The sequence below is a fragment of the Numenius arquata genome, chromosome 2, assembly GCF_964106895.1.
Source record: "Numenius arquata chromosome 2, bNumArq3.hap1.1, whole genome shotgun sequence".
Lineage (NCBI taxonomy): Eukaryota > Metazoa > Chordata > Aves > Charadriiformes > Scolopacidae > Numenius > Numenius arquata.
Genome location: NC_133577.1, coordinates 93140450 through 93156481, shown reverse-complemented (window position 1 = coordinate 93156481; position 16032 = coordinate 93140450). Strand labels below are relative to the sequence as shown.

At 42.7% G+C, this 16032-nt stretch overlaps 1 protein-coding gene across 1 annotated transcript in view; it reads right to left on the bottom strand.

Moving 5' to 3' along the window:
* Positions 1 to 1013: 1013 nt before the first annotated feature.
* Positions 1014 to 16032, bottom strand: part of PTPRB (protein tyrosine phosphatase receptor type B) — a 56720-nt gene continuing 41701 nt past the window's right edge. Inside the window, exons 19-33 of the mRNA XM_074165270.1 lie at positions 15624 to 15902; positions 14646 to 14795; positions 13148 to 13391; positions 12329 to 12435; positions 11717 to 11816; positions 10303 to 10386; positions 10171 to 10188; positions 9983 to 10064; positions 9481 to 9571; positions 8197 to 8273; positions 7247 to 7381; positions 6054 to 6176; positions 5635 to 5798; positions 4260 to 4395; positions 1014 to 1160 (exon numbers count right to left, since the gene is read on the bottom strand). Coding sequence (XP_074021371.1) covers positions 1014 to 1160; positions 4260 to 4395; positions 5635 to 5798; positions 6054 to 6176; positions 7247 to 7381; positions 8197 to 8273; positions 9481 to 9571; positions 9983 to 10064; positions 10171 to 10188; positions 10303 to 10386; positions 11717 to 11816; positions 12329 to 12435; positions 13148 to 13391; positions 14646 to 14795; positions 15624 to 15902 — 1937 coding nt within the window. The remainder of the gene's footprint in view (positions 1161 to 4259; positions 4396 to 5634; positions 5799 to 6053; positions 6177 to 7246; positions 7382 to 8196; positions 8274 to 9480; positions 9572 to 9982; positions 10065 to 10170; positions 10189 to 10302; positions 10387 to 11716; positions 11817 to 12328; positions 12436 to 13147; positions 13392 to 14645; positions 14796 to 15623; positions 15903 to 16032) is intronic.

Sequence of the window (16032 nt, the reverse complement as noted above, 5' to 3'; positions counted from 1 at the left end):
CTTGAATAAACAGCATCTGAAAGCAAGGAAAACTGAGATTAGAAAAAAATTAAACAACCTGGGTGGCTTCACATTCAACTCTGCCAGCTGACTACAGCGCTCTGAAAGGTGGTTGTGTGGCAGCAGCACTGGCTGGTGACTGATGTGACAGTCCCACCTCTGCTTCTGCTAGCACGCCCAGTTTGTGGAACTCAAGTTATTTCAGGCTTTGGCCTCCTCCAAGCCTGCTCTACCTGTTGATGACAACTCTGATTTCTACAGGCTAGATCAAGAAAACTATTTTGATCTCTCATCATATAATCTCAATTCCAAATGTCCAAATTTGAGGAGCTACCGAGATCCTCCTGACTGACTCTGAAAACTCCTACAACCCTTAGGAATCAGCTCTACCAGGACACATAAGCCATCTCTGCTTACACCTTCTCCACACTGGTCCTCCGGCCATGAGAGCAGGAGGTGAAGGGCAGTTCTATTGCCAGGTTTACTACTCTGGCAAGTCTTGTCTCCAGGGGACTGGATACAGGATAGGAAAAAGAGCCCAGAAGGGTGGAGAGCTGGCGGAGAAAGAAAGAGCACAACCTTGGACACCTACATTATCAATTTAAGGCAGATGAAAAACCTCCTTAGGCCACCTATGTGGTCAACAGAAAATAACGGGAATTCAGGACAGAAATGGAACTCCATGAATGACAGAAGAGCCAGTGATCCCAGCCAATGGCCTCAGTGTGGTGTAAACACCGCTGAGGTAAAGGAAGAAGCCAATATCATGGTAGGGAAGGGATTCAGTTTCCCCAGCAGCATAGGAATCAGGAAGTGTGAGATAGGTAAGGTAGGTGCAGAAAGAGATGGTATAATGACTACTAACAGAGGAAATAAAGATGCAATTGCAAGAGTGACAAGAGCAGAGGAGTGAAGAAATGAAAGTCCAGGAAGAGAACAAATATTGATGGCAAAGGATCGCACAGTTTTTCGCCTCAATTACATTGTCAATGATCTACTGCATTTGAAACATTTTACAATTTGATAAACTTGCACTTACCTCTGTGATACTCTGGATTCACATTTTCATATATTGGAAACAAGGGATTTTCTTGTTCACTGCGAAGTTTTCTGGCTCTTAACACATCTCTCACACATTGATGTAGATACACATATTGACACTGCAAAAGAATTTTTTTTAAGTCACTGGGAAATTTTGTAATTTAATTTTCTGTATTGTGAGAAATCATTACAGGCTAACTCCCTCACACAAAATCAAGGGTGATGTTAAAAATGAAAATATACTTCTAGAATTAATCTCCTTTTCACACTATTAATACAAGAAACTTTTGTGATCACTTGTTTTTAGAAATGTTACCAGTAAAACATAAACCAACATAATATGTTCTGACGGATCACGCCACGAGTGAAAGCTCTATCAACTGTAAGACATAATTTGATGTGACGCTGTGTTGGATAGTTACTACTTCTGAATGCTTTGGTATAAAGTCTGTGTAAAAGAATTAGTATGTACAGGGAAGCACACAGAAGAGACAAACAGTTTCCTGATTTTTCTCTCTGAAAGGAAATATCTTCCACAGAATTTTATCACAATATATGAATATTTTATAGCACTTTGGTGAACCCAAATTTTCTGGCAAAAAGCAAAATTTATTTGATCCAATCTATGTTATAAGATTGCTTCTGACTACGCAGCAAATGACAAACTGTCTTTTCTGAAGAGTGCCTTTCCTAGAAGGGAGTTAAGATGACATTCACAATCAAAGTAGGGAGGGTCAGCATGTTATTGACCATTTATCAAATGACCTTGATAGAATAGATTGTTGAATCCCCATGTTTTGCTACTCTTTGTGGTTTACAACATGTCATTATCGTTTTTTTGATTAGTGTAGCATGGAACCCCAAAATTAGGCTGAGCACCTTTATAGATCAAGGTGTACCGTTTTAATATTACTTTCTCTCAAAGACATAATTTCTCCAATAAGCATATGCGTTTTCTCCCTGCACATCTTCTATTTGATTTTCACAAGGGTTATTGCTCTGTGCATTTTTCTCAGTGCTCTGGCTCTGGGAAAGTGAGGATAAAAGCATATACAGCACATACAGCTGCTGTCTCTGTGAAGAAATTCTGCACCCCACCCATCCACCCATTTGGTAGAAAGTTGGCCAAGGCATGGAGACTTCCTTTGGCAGAGACCGTTTGGGACTGAAAGGGTGGACAGCTTCTCTGCCTGTGTTACAGCTGCTGTGCTGAGCCCACTGCCTTTTGAGCTGACAGAGTTTTCTGTTACTCGCCTTTACGTCTCCAGCTGCAGTCTCTTGTCTTAAACAGCTTCAGCCAAGTCTGAAGCAGGGGGAGCATTTTGTTGCTGCTGTTTTACTGTGACTGTGTAATGTCGAGCAGGACGGTGCTGGGACCTTTGGCTGGAGCATGTCACTGCAAACAGTCCTGTCTGCTGGCCTGCGCTCCCCAGTGCAGGGATTTGGCTTCCACCACATCAACAGATGGGGACCTAGCTTTTCTGTCAACCCCCAGACAGATTGTGGAAGCCAAGACAAGAACAATAACACCAGGAACTAGGGTCCTCACACACATCAAATGGAGTTTGTGGAGCAGATCTTTTCTTTCCCCTCTCCCCATCTCCTCTATGTTTTTTTTCAAAGATGTGTAAGAATTACTTCATAATTCACGGTTCGTTGAAAACTTTGAATCATCATAAAACTCCAGGATAAACTGACTTCATTTTCTTGCATGAGGATGAGAGATTATATTGCTTAGGCTCCCAGCTACCTTGATGAAAGACAGTTCCAAATCAGAAGCCATATACAGATGCAACTGACAGTTCAGATTAATAAGACTTGCTGAGAACACAGCAGCTCAGTGGCTGTTCACTGACACAGCTACATGGTCAGTCTACAAGCCCATCACAGCTCAAGTGGGGCGAGTACGTGTGAGCTGCAAAAGCTTTCTGTCAATCTGTCTCTGGGACGCTGCTTGTGAACTATTCCAGTGGCAGGACTGGTTACAAGAGGGATCTGGGTAAGTCTGGAGCCACTGCTCGTTTGGGACAGAAGTGTATGTATTGCTGGCAGTAGCATAGTGGGGTGCTTCTCACTATTGCTGTAGATATTTTGCTCGGGTCCTTTTGACTTAGATGTCACGTCAAGCTCAGGCCAAAGTTCAGCTTTGTAACACATAACTTTAGTTGTCCATAAGCCCGGTGCCAAAGCTAGATTCTTGAGATAGTTGCTTCCAATTAGGGAAAAAGAACCACCCTCCTGAAAGCCTGTTTGCTTTTGCTGACTACAGCTGATGGGAATGTAGAAGGTGAGATGGATCTGTCTCCCCTCCAACAGGAGGTCTTCTGTGATTAAGAGAGTTCCAGGAAATCTCTCTTTTGCATTCCCAGCTAAACCCACGTGTGACTTTTACATCTATCAGGAAGCTCAGTCACTGATATTTTCATTTCCAAATTGCACCAAAGAGCACCATTAGTACCAAGCTACAGGCAGACCCATAAAACCTGTCCTCTGTTAACAGTTTGCAGGGAAAATGTGAAGACTGCCTCCACAACTCGCCTATATTAAATCAGCTCCTAAGTGTTAAGCTGCTATTAGTGTAAAGTGATTTTCTTGCAGTTCTAAAAGCACAGAAAGAAATCCCAAACACGTACGTTTTCTGCACTTTAAGAATAAATGTACTTGCTTCTGCATAGTATGTTAGGAGAATGCTGATCAACTTTCCAATACCGTTAATGAAAATGGACAGAGCAGCTCAATAAAAAATGAACTGCAAAGCCACAAGGTCACAGTGCCTAGAGTTTTAAAATTATGTACATCTAATTTTTTCTGCCCTCCATTCCTTTTCTCTATTATGTCAGCCTATCTGTCTGGTTTAGGCTTGTCTTCCAAGATCATCCCTGAAGGACCTATCTCTGCTCAAAGCTCACTTACAGGACACTTCATTAGCACAACAATGTGCTTGTTAAGTGTCTGCTGCATAACACTGCTGGGGTGTTCGTGGGCCAGTGCCAAAAGGAGAAATCTATAAGAAGCATAGCTACCAACTTGTTACAGTTTGGACCTGCTGTATGAGAGCCAATGGAAACAATCTTGAACTAGAAATTCTCACAGAGCTAAAATATATCTAACTGGTATTTCACAGTGGAGTAGCTGTGAAGTGCTTTAAGAGCCTTTAAGATGAGAGACTAATTATACTGCAGCTGGTGTTGCTGGATTGTAGGCTATCCAAAACTTACCTCTGTCTGAACCATGTGAACCCGGTGAAGCCTTAGATCATGCACTGCTGCATAAATGTCGACAGTGTCCTTTGAATCCAGCTGCTGCAGAATCCGATCCAGTGCAATGAATGTGCCAGTCCTGCCAACACCAGCACTGGAAAAAAAAAACAAACATCCTAAAGATTTAAAAGGAGATGGATCAAAGCATTCACTCTCTTCACGTGATAATTCCGTAAAGATCGGATCTCTAGGGTGAGAAGCTCTTTGTTTAAATGGCATCTCTGGGACTTCAAACACTTTATAGTGGAATTTGTTTAGAAAGGAGGAAAGGATAGTGATGGTAGCAGTATCTCTGCTACTGCCCATACTGCTTTCTGCTTTGGATTAACTCAGTCATCGAGATACACTGAGAGACTGCACCTGACCGTAACTTCTAAACCTCTTCTCTCCAGGGCTGAACCAGTAGGCTTGATTCTAGAAGATCAGTTGACTTGTGCCTTGTGAAAGGGCAGGGTAAGGCAAAGTATCTCACAGACCCCAGCAGCTGAAATGTTGGGAGGTGGGGTTTGGAGACAGGAGGCTGGGAAGCGGAAAGTTGACCTGCCAGTGATACAGTAGACATCTAACATGTTGTAGCACATGATGTACAGGCAGACACAGGTGGTCTAATGTAAGATATATGTCTCAGCCCATATAAAGGGTGGAGGGCTCAGATACTACATTCAGGTAGTACCAGTGAGCACATGGCTTTATCAGAAGATCTGCACAGCACCATGCTGCACTGTCTCTTGCACTCTGTAACCCTATGGCCTGCTGCAGCTGGCCAGTGGATCACAGATTAGGCAGTCCACTTTTGCTTTTTTACATGTGTAAGGGCAGATCAGGGAGCAGAGGAAAAAAACTGCAGCCTTATGGCTGCCAGAGACGGCACAACAGCAGAAGAGCATGAGAAAGTAAGCAAAGGGAGTTTCAGTCAGAACAGGGGGAAAGATGGCTCTGCCAGCTAGTCTCAACTTCCATATGTAGTCAGATTCACCCCTGGGTGAACACCCTTTGCTGATTCAGATGTTGGGCTGCAACAGCAGCACACAGGCAATTTAAGAATGCAAAAGCATGTGAACAGTGGCAGCTGCTAACACCTTTAGTGCTGCCCAGTGGTCCAACAGACACACAGTGGTTCCCTGAGAATCATTTTCGGGGCATCTCCAGGGTGAGGTTGTGAATAAGCGTATGTGCTTTGGGAATGCTGCTCTGATGTATACTGAGACTTAAGCCCATCAGCTATCTCTCGGGTTCTGTGGCTGCCCGTGGCCTAACAGGGATGAATATTTGGGATCTTCCCAACAGTACGCACAAAGGCTCTGTGCCACTGACCTTTTGCTGCTGCACATACCTGCAGTGCACGATAGCTGGTCCTGTGTCTGGGGTCCTGTTGATATAATCCCTTACGGTTCTGACAAACTGGATCAGGGACTGGGTGGTCTCTGGCACACCATGATCTGGCCAGACAGTATAGTGGAAATGACGAATGAGCCTTGTTGAGTCAAGCTGCTCTTCCTGTCAGGATACAAAAGTGTGGGTCATCAGAACAGATGAGAGAGGAGGGGATGCACACAGCATGTACCTTCAGAGCAAATGCTATAGCTGCCACCAGAGATGAGCTGGGCATGATGTAACTGTGCTACAGCAGAACAATCCTTCCTAATTTAGCCCTGTCATTGTTTTTAAGCCAATTTATTAAAGAAATATGACATTGTTTTAAAGCCAATTAATTAAAGAAATTAAAAAAAAAAAAGATGAACACAAACATACACTGCAGATTTTAAACTCTCGTATTGTCCATTCTGGCAGCACTGATTCAGACAGCATCTCAACAATCAGGTCTCCATAGTACAAGGAATCCTGGTCAAGAGGCCAGTAGTGATCACACTTCACCTGCAGGGACACAGAAAAAGACAGATTTAGTGTCAGTAACAGCTGTAAACATCCATCCAGCACTGGCAGAAGCAGATTTCAGACCTCCTGTGCCTGAGGATGAAGGAAGATTGACAGCAGCTGAATTCAGGGAGAGATACCACCTCCTGCTGTGTCAGCTCAACAAACAGGGCCTGGGATGGGAACGGGCTAGGATGGGGCCAGGAAGTGGAAGGTCTCATCATAGATGTTTGTGATGGGGGGAATGGGAAGGACCTCACTGATGCCCTCTTCTGGATGCCACAACATATTCTGCGCCAGCTCTTCTCAGAGCTCTGCTTGGATGACAGCTAGGCCTACAGTGCCCACTTCCCCACCTCTTGCTGAGACATGTCCCACTCAGAGTCAGTGTGCAGGAGGAGACAAGCGGCTGCCTGTCCTGCGTCCATTTTCACAGTCTCCTCAAGAAAAAATGGTAAACTAAAAGGAAATATCCCCATATGTGCCACTAGATGATCGCTACTTCAAGTTGGTTTAATCTTTTTACAGATCTAGTGCCTGTCTTACACAAGGTGCAGGATGTGGTCATACCTGGGGAGGTGGATTGTTGAGACAGCTAAAAAACCTATCTACATTTGCACTCAGTAAGACTGTTAGGTGCATGAGTGATCTCTTTGCTTACTACATCAGGGTTTATGCATCAGAGAGAATTCCATGTATTTAATGATCAACATTGGCTCTCTAGAGCTTACATTTAAAGTAGTAGTTGATTGCAGTTGATGTGACAGGCATTTTTTTTGCTGGTAGTTGTCTTCTGCCTACTTAAAGGGATTATATTAGTACTAGTGAGCAGAAGCATTGTTCCTAACTCTAGCCTTGATGTGCTGCATGATCTTGAGATAGTCACGGCATCCCCACTTCACAGCCTTAATCTGTCTCCAGTCTTTAGATTATACCTCCTACATCTTGCTGTATATCTCCTTGACTGGGGCCTTTAGCATTATTGTGATGCAAATAATAAACATAAACTTTTAATAGATGTTAAAACAGTCATTAATAATATAGAGTAATATAGAAGAGTCACTGCTCACCCGGCCCTTCTCAACACACTGGGTTACCATGACAATATTGTGAACATTTTGTTCCCATGCCATCTTCCAGAACTCATCTTTGGTACCAGGCAAAGGGCCCTGAGTTGCTATGTATTCCCTGCGGAAATTATTGCCCTGCAAGTAAAGAGAACTCCATTAGTTTCCATAAAGAGAGAAAAAAAAGATCTTCTAACAACTGTACAAGCCATGGGGTTGCATCCAGGGCTCTGCAGCAGCAATGCCCTTGCTGGGACAATAGTTTTGAGAGCTAAATTGTTGTCTTGGACCTGGAAGCAGAAGGCTGTCTGGAGCAGAGAGAAGGAATAGACTGCGGCAGTGTATCTAAATACTGTTCCTCTTGTGGCAGTCAAAGCTTTTCTTCATTCTATTGTGTTCAGCACAGTCTCAAGCAATTTTGGATCTACTAGGGGTTTTTGTTTTATTTACTGTTTTTAATAAATTAGCTGAGCTCTGGCTTAAAATCTGGATTGCTAAAGCCACTGCTGTTATCAATCACAACTCTCTGGCAAAGGGCATTATTGTAATCTCTGCCAGTTTCACCATCCTGCAAAGTGCCAACACTGTCAGGATGAGCTACAGCTCCACAATGAGGATGCCACCTGCAGTGATAGCTACAGTTGTTGTGGACACTGTATAAAATCAGTGACCTTTAAAAATGTGTCCTTGGACAATTAGATGTGCTATCTTACATAAATATAGCAATTCAAGAAAGTGTCCTTAAGTGCTGGCTAAATCACTCACAGTTAACTTAATGGCAGCCAGACACAGCCTTTCAGCACACCCACAAAATGAGTTCTCAGACTTTTAGCTCAAGTGAATAAATGAAGGGGGAGGGGAGCCTTAAGCATCCAGCTTTATATTCAGTTTTAGATGAAGGACAAATTACCACTGGAGGGAGGACTGTAAAATACCATCCTTGAGTCACTTACTGGTATGTAGCTTGCATTAATGTAGTCTGAGCAAGGGTCATCGTCCACATTGGAAAGCTTTACTCTTGATGTATCATCTAGGAAGAAATTGATTACAAAAGGCTTATGGCTGGGTCTTAATTTTCAACCCCTCTCCCATTTACAGAAATGCATTCGTGAAAGGACTGGCAGCCTTATTACAAGGATTTTATATGGAGGGCTAATTTAGAGGAATAACTGTCTATATTTGTACTGCCTCTTTCATCCATAAGTGCTGTGGAGTGTTCCAAAGACTAGGAGATGGATGGATGGATGGATGGATGAGAAGGAAGGAGTGAAAATCCAAGAATTCCTCTGCTGAGTTGCATAGGACTTGTTATGGCAACAGAAGAGCCACAAGAGCATCCTCCTTTGACCCCGACAGCAGTGTGCTGTACTGGAGAGCAGTGCCCAGTGCTGCCATTAGAACAGTGGTAGTGCTTCAGCTAACATGTGCGAGCAGGCCAGCCCTCTTCCCTGGGACCAGTGGCATCTCCTGTACTGCAGAGTGGTACAGAGTGCCTAAGCTACCAGGCGACTGATTTGTGAGATAATGCTGTGTTAGATCTCAGTCAGGCCTTGTTTCTTGTACATCGTAGACATGATCCCCAGCTCCGCATGGCAGGCACAACACAGGAGATGCTGTGAGGCTGTGCTCCAAGCGCATACCACATCTAGCAGCAGGGTGGCATGTGGAGCAGTGAGTCAGGTGGTGTTCCTCCTTGATGCACAGCGTGAGTCACCTCCAAAACTGGCAGAAAGGAGATTAAAGGGGGAAACTCTCAACGACAGGTCTTGCCTCAGGAGAAGAGGGCTAACCTCACGCGTGTGTCTTACCATGCAGAACCACACTAGTGCTAGATCGTGTAGTGGGTTTGCTGTGTCTTCTGAAGACGTAAGATTTGGAAAGGTTGTCAAAAAGCACTGAACGGATGACATCCTATATGTAAACAGTCCTACTGTTATTTCTACTACCCTTGTTAGCAGCAGTGACTGAATGCCCAGAATAGCTGGAGCTTTTTCTCTCCAGAATGAATGCTAGTCATTACATCTCTAGAGTGAAATGAAATCACTGGTCTGTGTGAAACCATTCAGGGCCATACATCATCTGCCTCCAAGCACCAGAACCTGAGATGGCAGAGGTATTTCATCTCTGACAGGAAGGAGGGAAGGGATTGGCTGCACTCTCTTTTCCACTAGGCTTGCTGAAAAAAGTGAAAAATAGCTGTTGTGATGTAACATTACACAACCAAACCTAAAACTCACAGGGCAATATATTATTGTATCGATTCTTCCCTCTGTTCTCTGGCAGAAGTGCTATGTCACATGTCTGGTTTCGACCCACATCTTTTAAGTCCTGCAAAAAAACGTAGGAATAAAATGTGCGGTGAAAATAATTAAAGGACAAGACAACACAGAGGAACACAGTGCTTATCAGCTCTCAAAGGCCATGGACAGAGAATGGGTGTTTTTTAACAAGAACAAACTGAATTTAAATAGCTAATCATAATGGTTCAAAGCAAGCACATGGCTGGCAGGTGCTCCAGCCAGATAGGTATCAGGCAGAGGCTGCCAACCAGAAGATGCTATGCCAGATGAAGAGCTGCTTTCTGCATTAGGACAAGTGGAGTTCAGGTCAGACTCTCAAACTCATCTGGATTTGTGTGAATAAGACAAACAGATGCAGGCCTTTCTAACGCATTAACCCATTGATTCAGCCAGCCCACCCCTTCATAAAACAGGTCCTTTGCCTGGATTAGGATCCTACCTCATACTCCTTGGACAGGAGGTAGTTGGAGTCTGCTTGAAGTTTGGTGAAGTGTGCTTCAAAATGACTGACTTTGATCGGACTAAAACATTCAACAGGAGGAAGAAAATCACAGGATGAATCACAGTCACAATTTATCCAGTTGGTTATCAAGAAGCTTTTTTAGGTACTAATTTTTTTCTTTTTACCTGGAAGTTTTCCGGTTCCTAGAAATGATTTCAAAAAGAAGAAATACTTCATTAGTGAGTGACTAGATGTGACTGTTTATCCATGATGCCATGTTAAAACAGTGCTTTTAGAAAAAAAAATTTTGATTTTACCCTTTTTGCCCCAAGTTCAGATGGACTGAGAGTGGCCTGTCCCTGCGAATGCTCAGCCTTGCTGTAGATCTTTCATGACCATTGCTGGAATAAAAAGGAAGGTATTCTGAGTTACCATTATGTTCTCATACTGATAAGAGCTACCAGTAACATAACTTACATTTTTAAGTTGGAAAAAGGAATTTAAGAAAGTCTATTTTGATTTGTGGCTCTGATCATGTGACATTGCTCTTAGACGTGGCACAGAGTTTTCTTGTATTTTAGTTTGGTAACAGTGATGCGGAATGTATGCATGTGCACAGGCAGTAAGACTTTTTTCTTGCTCTGAAACATTCACAACCCAGCCTATCGTTAAGGAAGGTGTCCTGTGTTAAATTGGCTGATTTTCCATATGCAAAGAGGAACATGGAGATACATTTCCAGAGTCTGCAGACCAGGCTTCTACGACATGCCCAGGTTCACAGCAGGAGTAAGTGGCAGCAACACAGCGGGCTTTGGGAAAGCCACAGAGGTGGTACTGACTCCATACAGTTAGTGCTGCCTTTCATCTTCTCACTGCCATCTCCTCCTTCAATACACCTCCCTTAAAGAACACTTTCTCTTTATGCATGATAAGGGAAAACCATACCAGTACTGGCAGTCCTGCTGGCTATATAACTCACAACAAGAAATCACACTGTCTCTGAAGTTTATCTACACCAAAAAACTGCAATGAGATGTGCAAGGTGGAAAACACAACAATCCGCGCTCCATTCATGCCCTATATGTCACTATGTACTGAGACAGTTAGGAGTGCACAAGCCTATACATGCAAAAGCAGACTTTATTTACTATTGCAAAATGCTTTAAATGGATAAAGCTTTTTCCAAAGTTAAGCAAATTATTTCACCATTTAAGATTCATCTATAATGCAAAAATATACAACTATAATTGAAAAAAACAAAGAGAAGTAAAATTTGAACTAATCTTTTGGACACTGAGGTAACGTCACAGCTTAAGATTTTTGAACTGAAATGATAAAGTCTAAACGAACAGTTTCAAGAGTTTCCCGTCTACAGCAGATTAATTTAATTTGAAACATTTCATTTTTGACCAAAGACATTCAGTTTGAATGATAAACCAGTTTTTCAGAAATACTCAGACTCCTGCTGAAAACTAAAAGTTACAAGAATCTTCTTGATATAATCCTGACTAACATCAGTAGGTATTTGAATCAAGAATATAGAGATCTCTTAACATGTAAGTCATTAGTTCTATACTTAGTGTATACAGATGTTGGGGGACATACATTTTATCCGTTGAATAGTTCAGTACATTCCTCCAATTTTACAGTTACACTTCAAATATTTTATTACTTAAATGAATATAATTTGACCTGACCAGTACCAGAAACTCATAAAGGGAATCAACTTACCTAACTTTTTGTCTGCAGACAAATAAAGCAGTAACAGCAACTAACATCACAATCAGAAACAAGCCAGCACTCACACCTTCAATAACTCCAAACAAAGGCTCTAGAAACAAAACAGTGCATTTATGTATCTTGAGGAAAAGATACGAAGAATCAAAGAATCAACAATGTTCAGGGGATATGTTATTATCAGCTAAAGAAAATAGTTAAAAACGAGGAAACGTAAGGCATTTAAACACTTAGCTAAAACCTGGCCTTGATTTTCTGTCCTTACTTTTTCCAAACATTACGCAAAATCTTTCACTCCCAAATACAGCAAAAGAAAGCACAGTCCCACTATATGGGAGTTTGGTTCTCTTGCACTTTGAACTTTTCTTGGGGATAGCTTCACAGAGCTTTCACTGTTTCCTCTACTGCGAGCAGCTCTGTCAAGCAGTCCTCTGAATTTTCAAACCAAGCCATGGCTCCAGCCTCATTTCAGAGCAGCCTTCAGGACATATACACAACAATCTGGTTTTGTTCTACTCCTTGAAAATAGTTCTAAATACAGGAGTGTTCTGAAGCACAATATATAATCATGTGCTACAGTCATTGAAAAACAAGCCTGAAACTAACCTGCCTCTGTAGTGATTGGTAAAGAGAAGAAGGTGTCTGCAAAGAGCGGTTTAGGGAGTTCCTTCGGGTCTTCACTGAAGAGCTGGGTAAAAGCCCGTACGCTGATCCTAAAAAAAAGTACTGTTATAGTTAGAGCTCATCAGACATTCAGAACCAACAGCAGAAAAGTAAGAACTCATTTGCTCCTTAGAGACGACTAAAACCTTTCCACTGATCACAGACAGATCTTAATGCAGGCGCCCGAGTTAAATACTACAGTGGGGAGAGAGCCCAGCGAGTACAGATGGGGCCTCTGGGGTACCCTGGCAGAGGTAACGGATGGGGCTTTGGCTGCTGGCACACACAGCTAACCTGGGCAAAGCTCTGGAGCCTGGAGATGGTGCCACAGGTTAGAATAACCTCCAGGTATTTCTAGCATGTTCCAAAGAACTGGTGTGGGGTAGTGGTGCCAAACAGACTGAATGAGGCATGCATGCCTTTTCCTGTTAAGTAGTCTGCTGGCTAAGCTGATGGTCTTCAGTCTTTCCAAAGACAGATTCAGCAGCTACACGAGAGGTTCCCATCAAGTTGAGGGAAATAAATAAGCCGATTCACTGCACTGAGTTTTGTGCATAATTAATTGTATCATTCCCATGCTAGTGAAGGACTGGTTCATACCTATGGAATGCAGGCATGGATAAAGCTTTTATAAATTCACAGTGAAACAAAAGGACATCGTACAACCCAGTTATTAATCTACAGAAGCTCAAGTGTATCAGGCATCCAAACTGCACCATACCTAATAATGTGACAGAGCACAACTACCAACATAAATCTAACCTATAAGCAGTCCGAGGCTTTAGAGGTCCATCGCAGAATCTTTGCTGATCTGGATCACACTTTCCTCCCAAATTTTCCATTTCTCCTCCAAGCTTAATGTCAAAGCTTTTATAGTCGCTGTCAGGGTTTTCAGCACATCTACTTGCAAAATAATTTGTCTGGTAGATGCGTATGGAGTCATTGTGTTTGTATTCCAGGTAGGAAGGTAATGGGTGCTGCTCATCAGGCTTTGGTCCTTCACTACCTACATCATGTGCAGAGAAAGAGAGAAGGTTCACATATCACAGCCATTGATGTGATGCAATTTGTAAGCTCAAGCTGTTGACAGACATATTCTTATCCAACTTCCTAGCATTCCTTTGAGGCTGCACAGGCTACCTTGTTGAATACAAAGCTAAAGAGGTTAGGGCGCCTTGTTTCTAGTACCAATCTTGGTATTATTTTACTGGGGAACATCAGACAGATATCCTCACAAGAACTTAGCGTAACTTTTCCAGACACAATGCTGCAATAGGCAGGCATGCATTGAATTCAATGCCATGACATTTTTTTCCTGTGCTGTTGGTGGGAATCTCTGTGATCCAGAATCCTGGATCCTATCACCAGCTATTTCAAAAAGCAAGTGAAAAAAAAAAAAATCCACACACTGACAAGTCTTTTGCATAGACAGAAAAGCTGCAATAAGAAACAACAGGAGTCCCCTGAATAGAAACTCACGATAATGTGTAAAAGACTGAGGTAGGCAAAACCATGACAATGAGTAGTCCCTTTCTCAAGGAGCTTCATAACGTGCATAAACAGAGTAGACAGTGGAAATATTATCTGTGCTTTTTCCCCCCTAAGGGCTGATGGACAGAGAGATTAAGAAACTTTCTCAGGGGTCACAAAATATGTCTTGGCATGCCAGTAAATGAAGCCACTTCTAAAAACAAAGTATTAATTGTTGAGACATCCATCTGTTTTGTCACATATAGGTCAACTGCAGAAAGGCAAGTCTACATGCATGCTACAAGGGCAATTTCTGTTCCATTTCACCATGCTGCAAGCAAAATTGTTTTCTTCAGTAAGCAAACACCACCTGGGAGATGCTACCTTTGCCTTCTCAGCAGAGGTTCTCCAAAAGTGTTGCCTTAGTGTTCTCACCTAACATTTAAACTACCTTTTGAGATCTGTGCACAGCAAGGCAGTTTCTTCTGTGTCTGCTGCCAATGGCATTCAACATAAGTCTCCTACTGTGGAAATTTCCTGAACATACGTGAGGCCGCTAACCTAGAGTACAGAAACTAACTACTGCTTCTGGCTCTGCAGTTGCTACTGACCCTCTCAGGAGAAGACTGAGTTCCTAAGTCCTCAGGCTAGGGAGCAGGTATAGATTCAAAACCTCTACGAAACTCAGCCACTAGATCAGAAGCTCCTTTGCTGTGTAGTGATGGGGGTGTACCTCCCTGTGTAACACCTGTAGGCTACAGAGAAAACGGTATTAAATCATGACACTTACCATCGGCCTCTCTCACAACCACAGTAAAGTACTTCACAGCTCCATTGGTATCACTAAACCAGCTGCAGTTAAAAGTAAAGTTGATGGAGGATTTGGTGATCAGCACCTCTTTTTTGTTCACCCGTATGTCTGGAGGTGGCTGAGGGGGACCTGAGTAATTAAAAAAAAAAAAAAAAAAGAAAAGAAAAGAAAAAAGAGAAAAGCATTATCTATGCATTTGCTGTGAGCTAGACCTAGTAAGGGAAATGCAATTCTTAATAAAGCTCAGCTGACTGGACCCAAGTCTCTGATCCTATTCTCTTTGCAATCAAGAAAGTGTCTTCACCTCCCACAGGGAAACTGCCAAAGGATGAAACAAGCCAGCAGTGAATTAACTATAATAACAGTGGCAGCTCCTCAGTAGGAATTCCTGCAGAAGCCCACGTGGAAATGCATTAAAGTCTTGCTAAATCTACAAAATCAGAAATTGTAGGTGCTAAAAATGACACAGGTCTAAGTCACGTATCTGGAGGTCACATAGCACACTCACTGCAGGAAGTTACTTATTTTAAGCACCTAAATTTCTGCTTCCTTTTCCAGAAGAACAGCCCTGAGTCAGCCAGACACAGCATTCAACTATAGAGTACCACCTTCCAGACTGACTGCAGAATTTCCATAGGAAATGTTCTTCATATGACAGAAAGCTATACCTCAAACAGGGACACAGCAGAACTAACCTGGAAAGTGAAGTACATACGGAAAAATCTTCAGAGAACCAGTGCAGCAAAAGTGGGGATTTTAAGGATCTACACTGGTGAATCTTTTAAAAATCTGTATTACTGAAACTATATTGCATTCACCCTGTTTTGGCCACCGGATTACGAGTGCCACGCACTGGCAACTGTGGAGTTCAGAACTCCTTTTGCTGTCTAACCAACACGAGCCATTGATTATTGCTGCTCACTGCCTCCCTTCCCATCAACTCTGAATTCCACTTACGGTCAATCATTGTGATGGTGCTGTCTTCCACTACTTCACTCGTCATGTCTGCAGAATGCACCTTGATGGACACCAGGTATCGCTTGTGGGGAACGAGAGTCATGATATTAAGCAGAGATTTGTCTTTTTCTATCCTTTTAGAAAATTCCACTTCGTGGGTGTCCAGTTTTTTGCATTCAACGCTATACCCATCAAAGTCAGAATCAGGAGGAGTCCAGGAACACGCAATGGCAGTAGAGGTCTGGGGCCGACAATGAAGGCTTTGTATCTTGTCTGGTTCTAGAGGAATGTTGAGAAGTTGAAGCTCAGTGGGAAAAGGGAGAGGCATCATATACTCTCTGCTCACCCTATGGCCCCTAGATCCTGCATCAACCATTTGATCAGAGCAGGAGGCTGGGAGACAGAATTC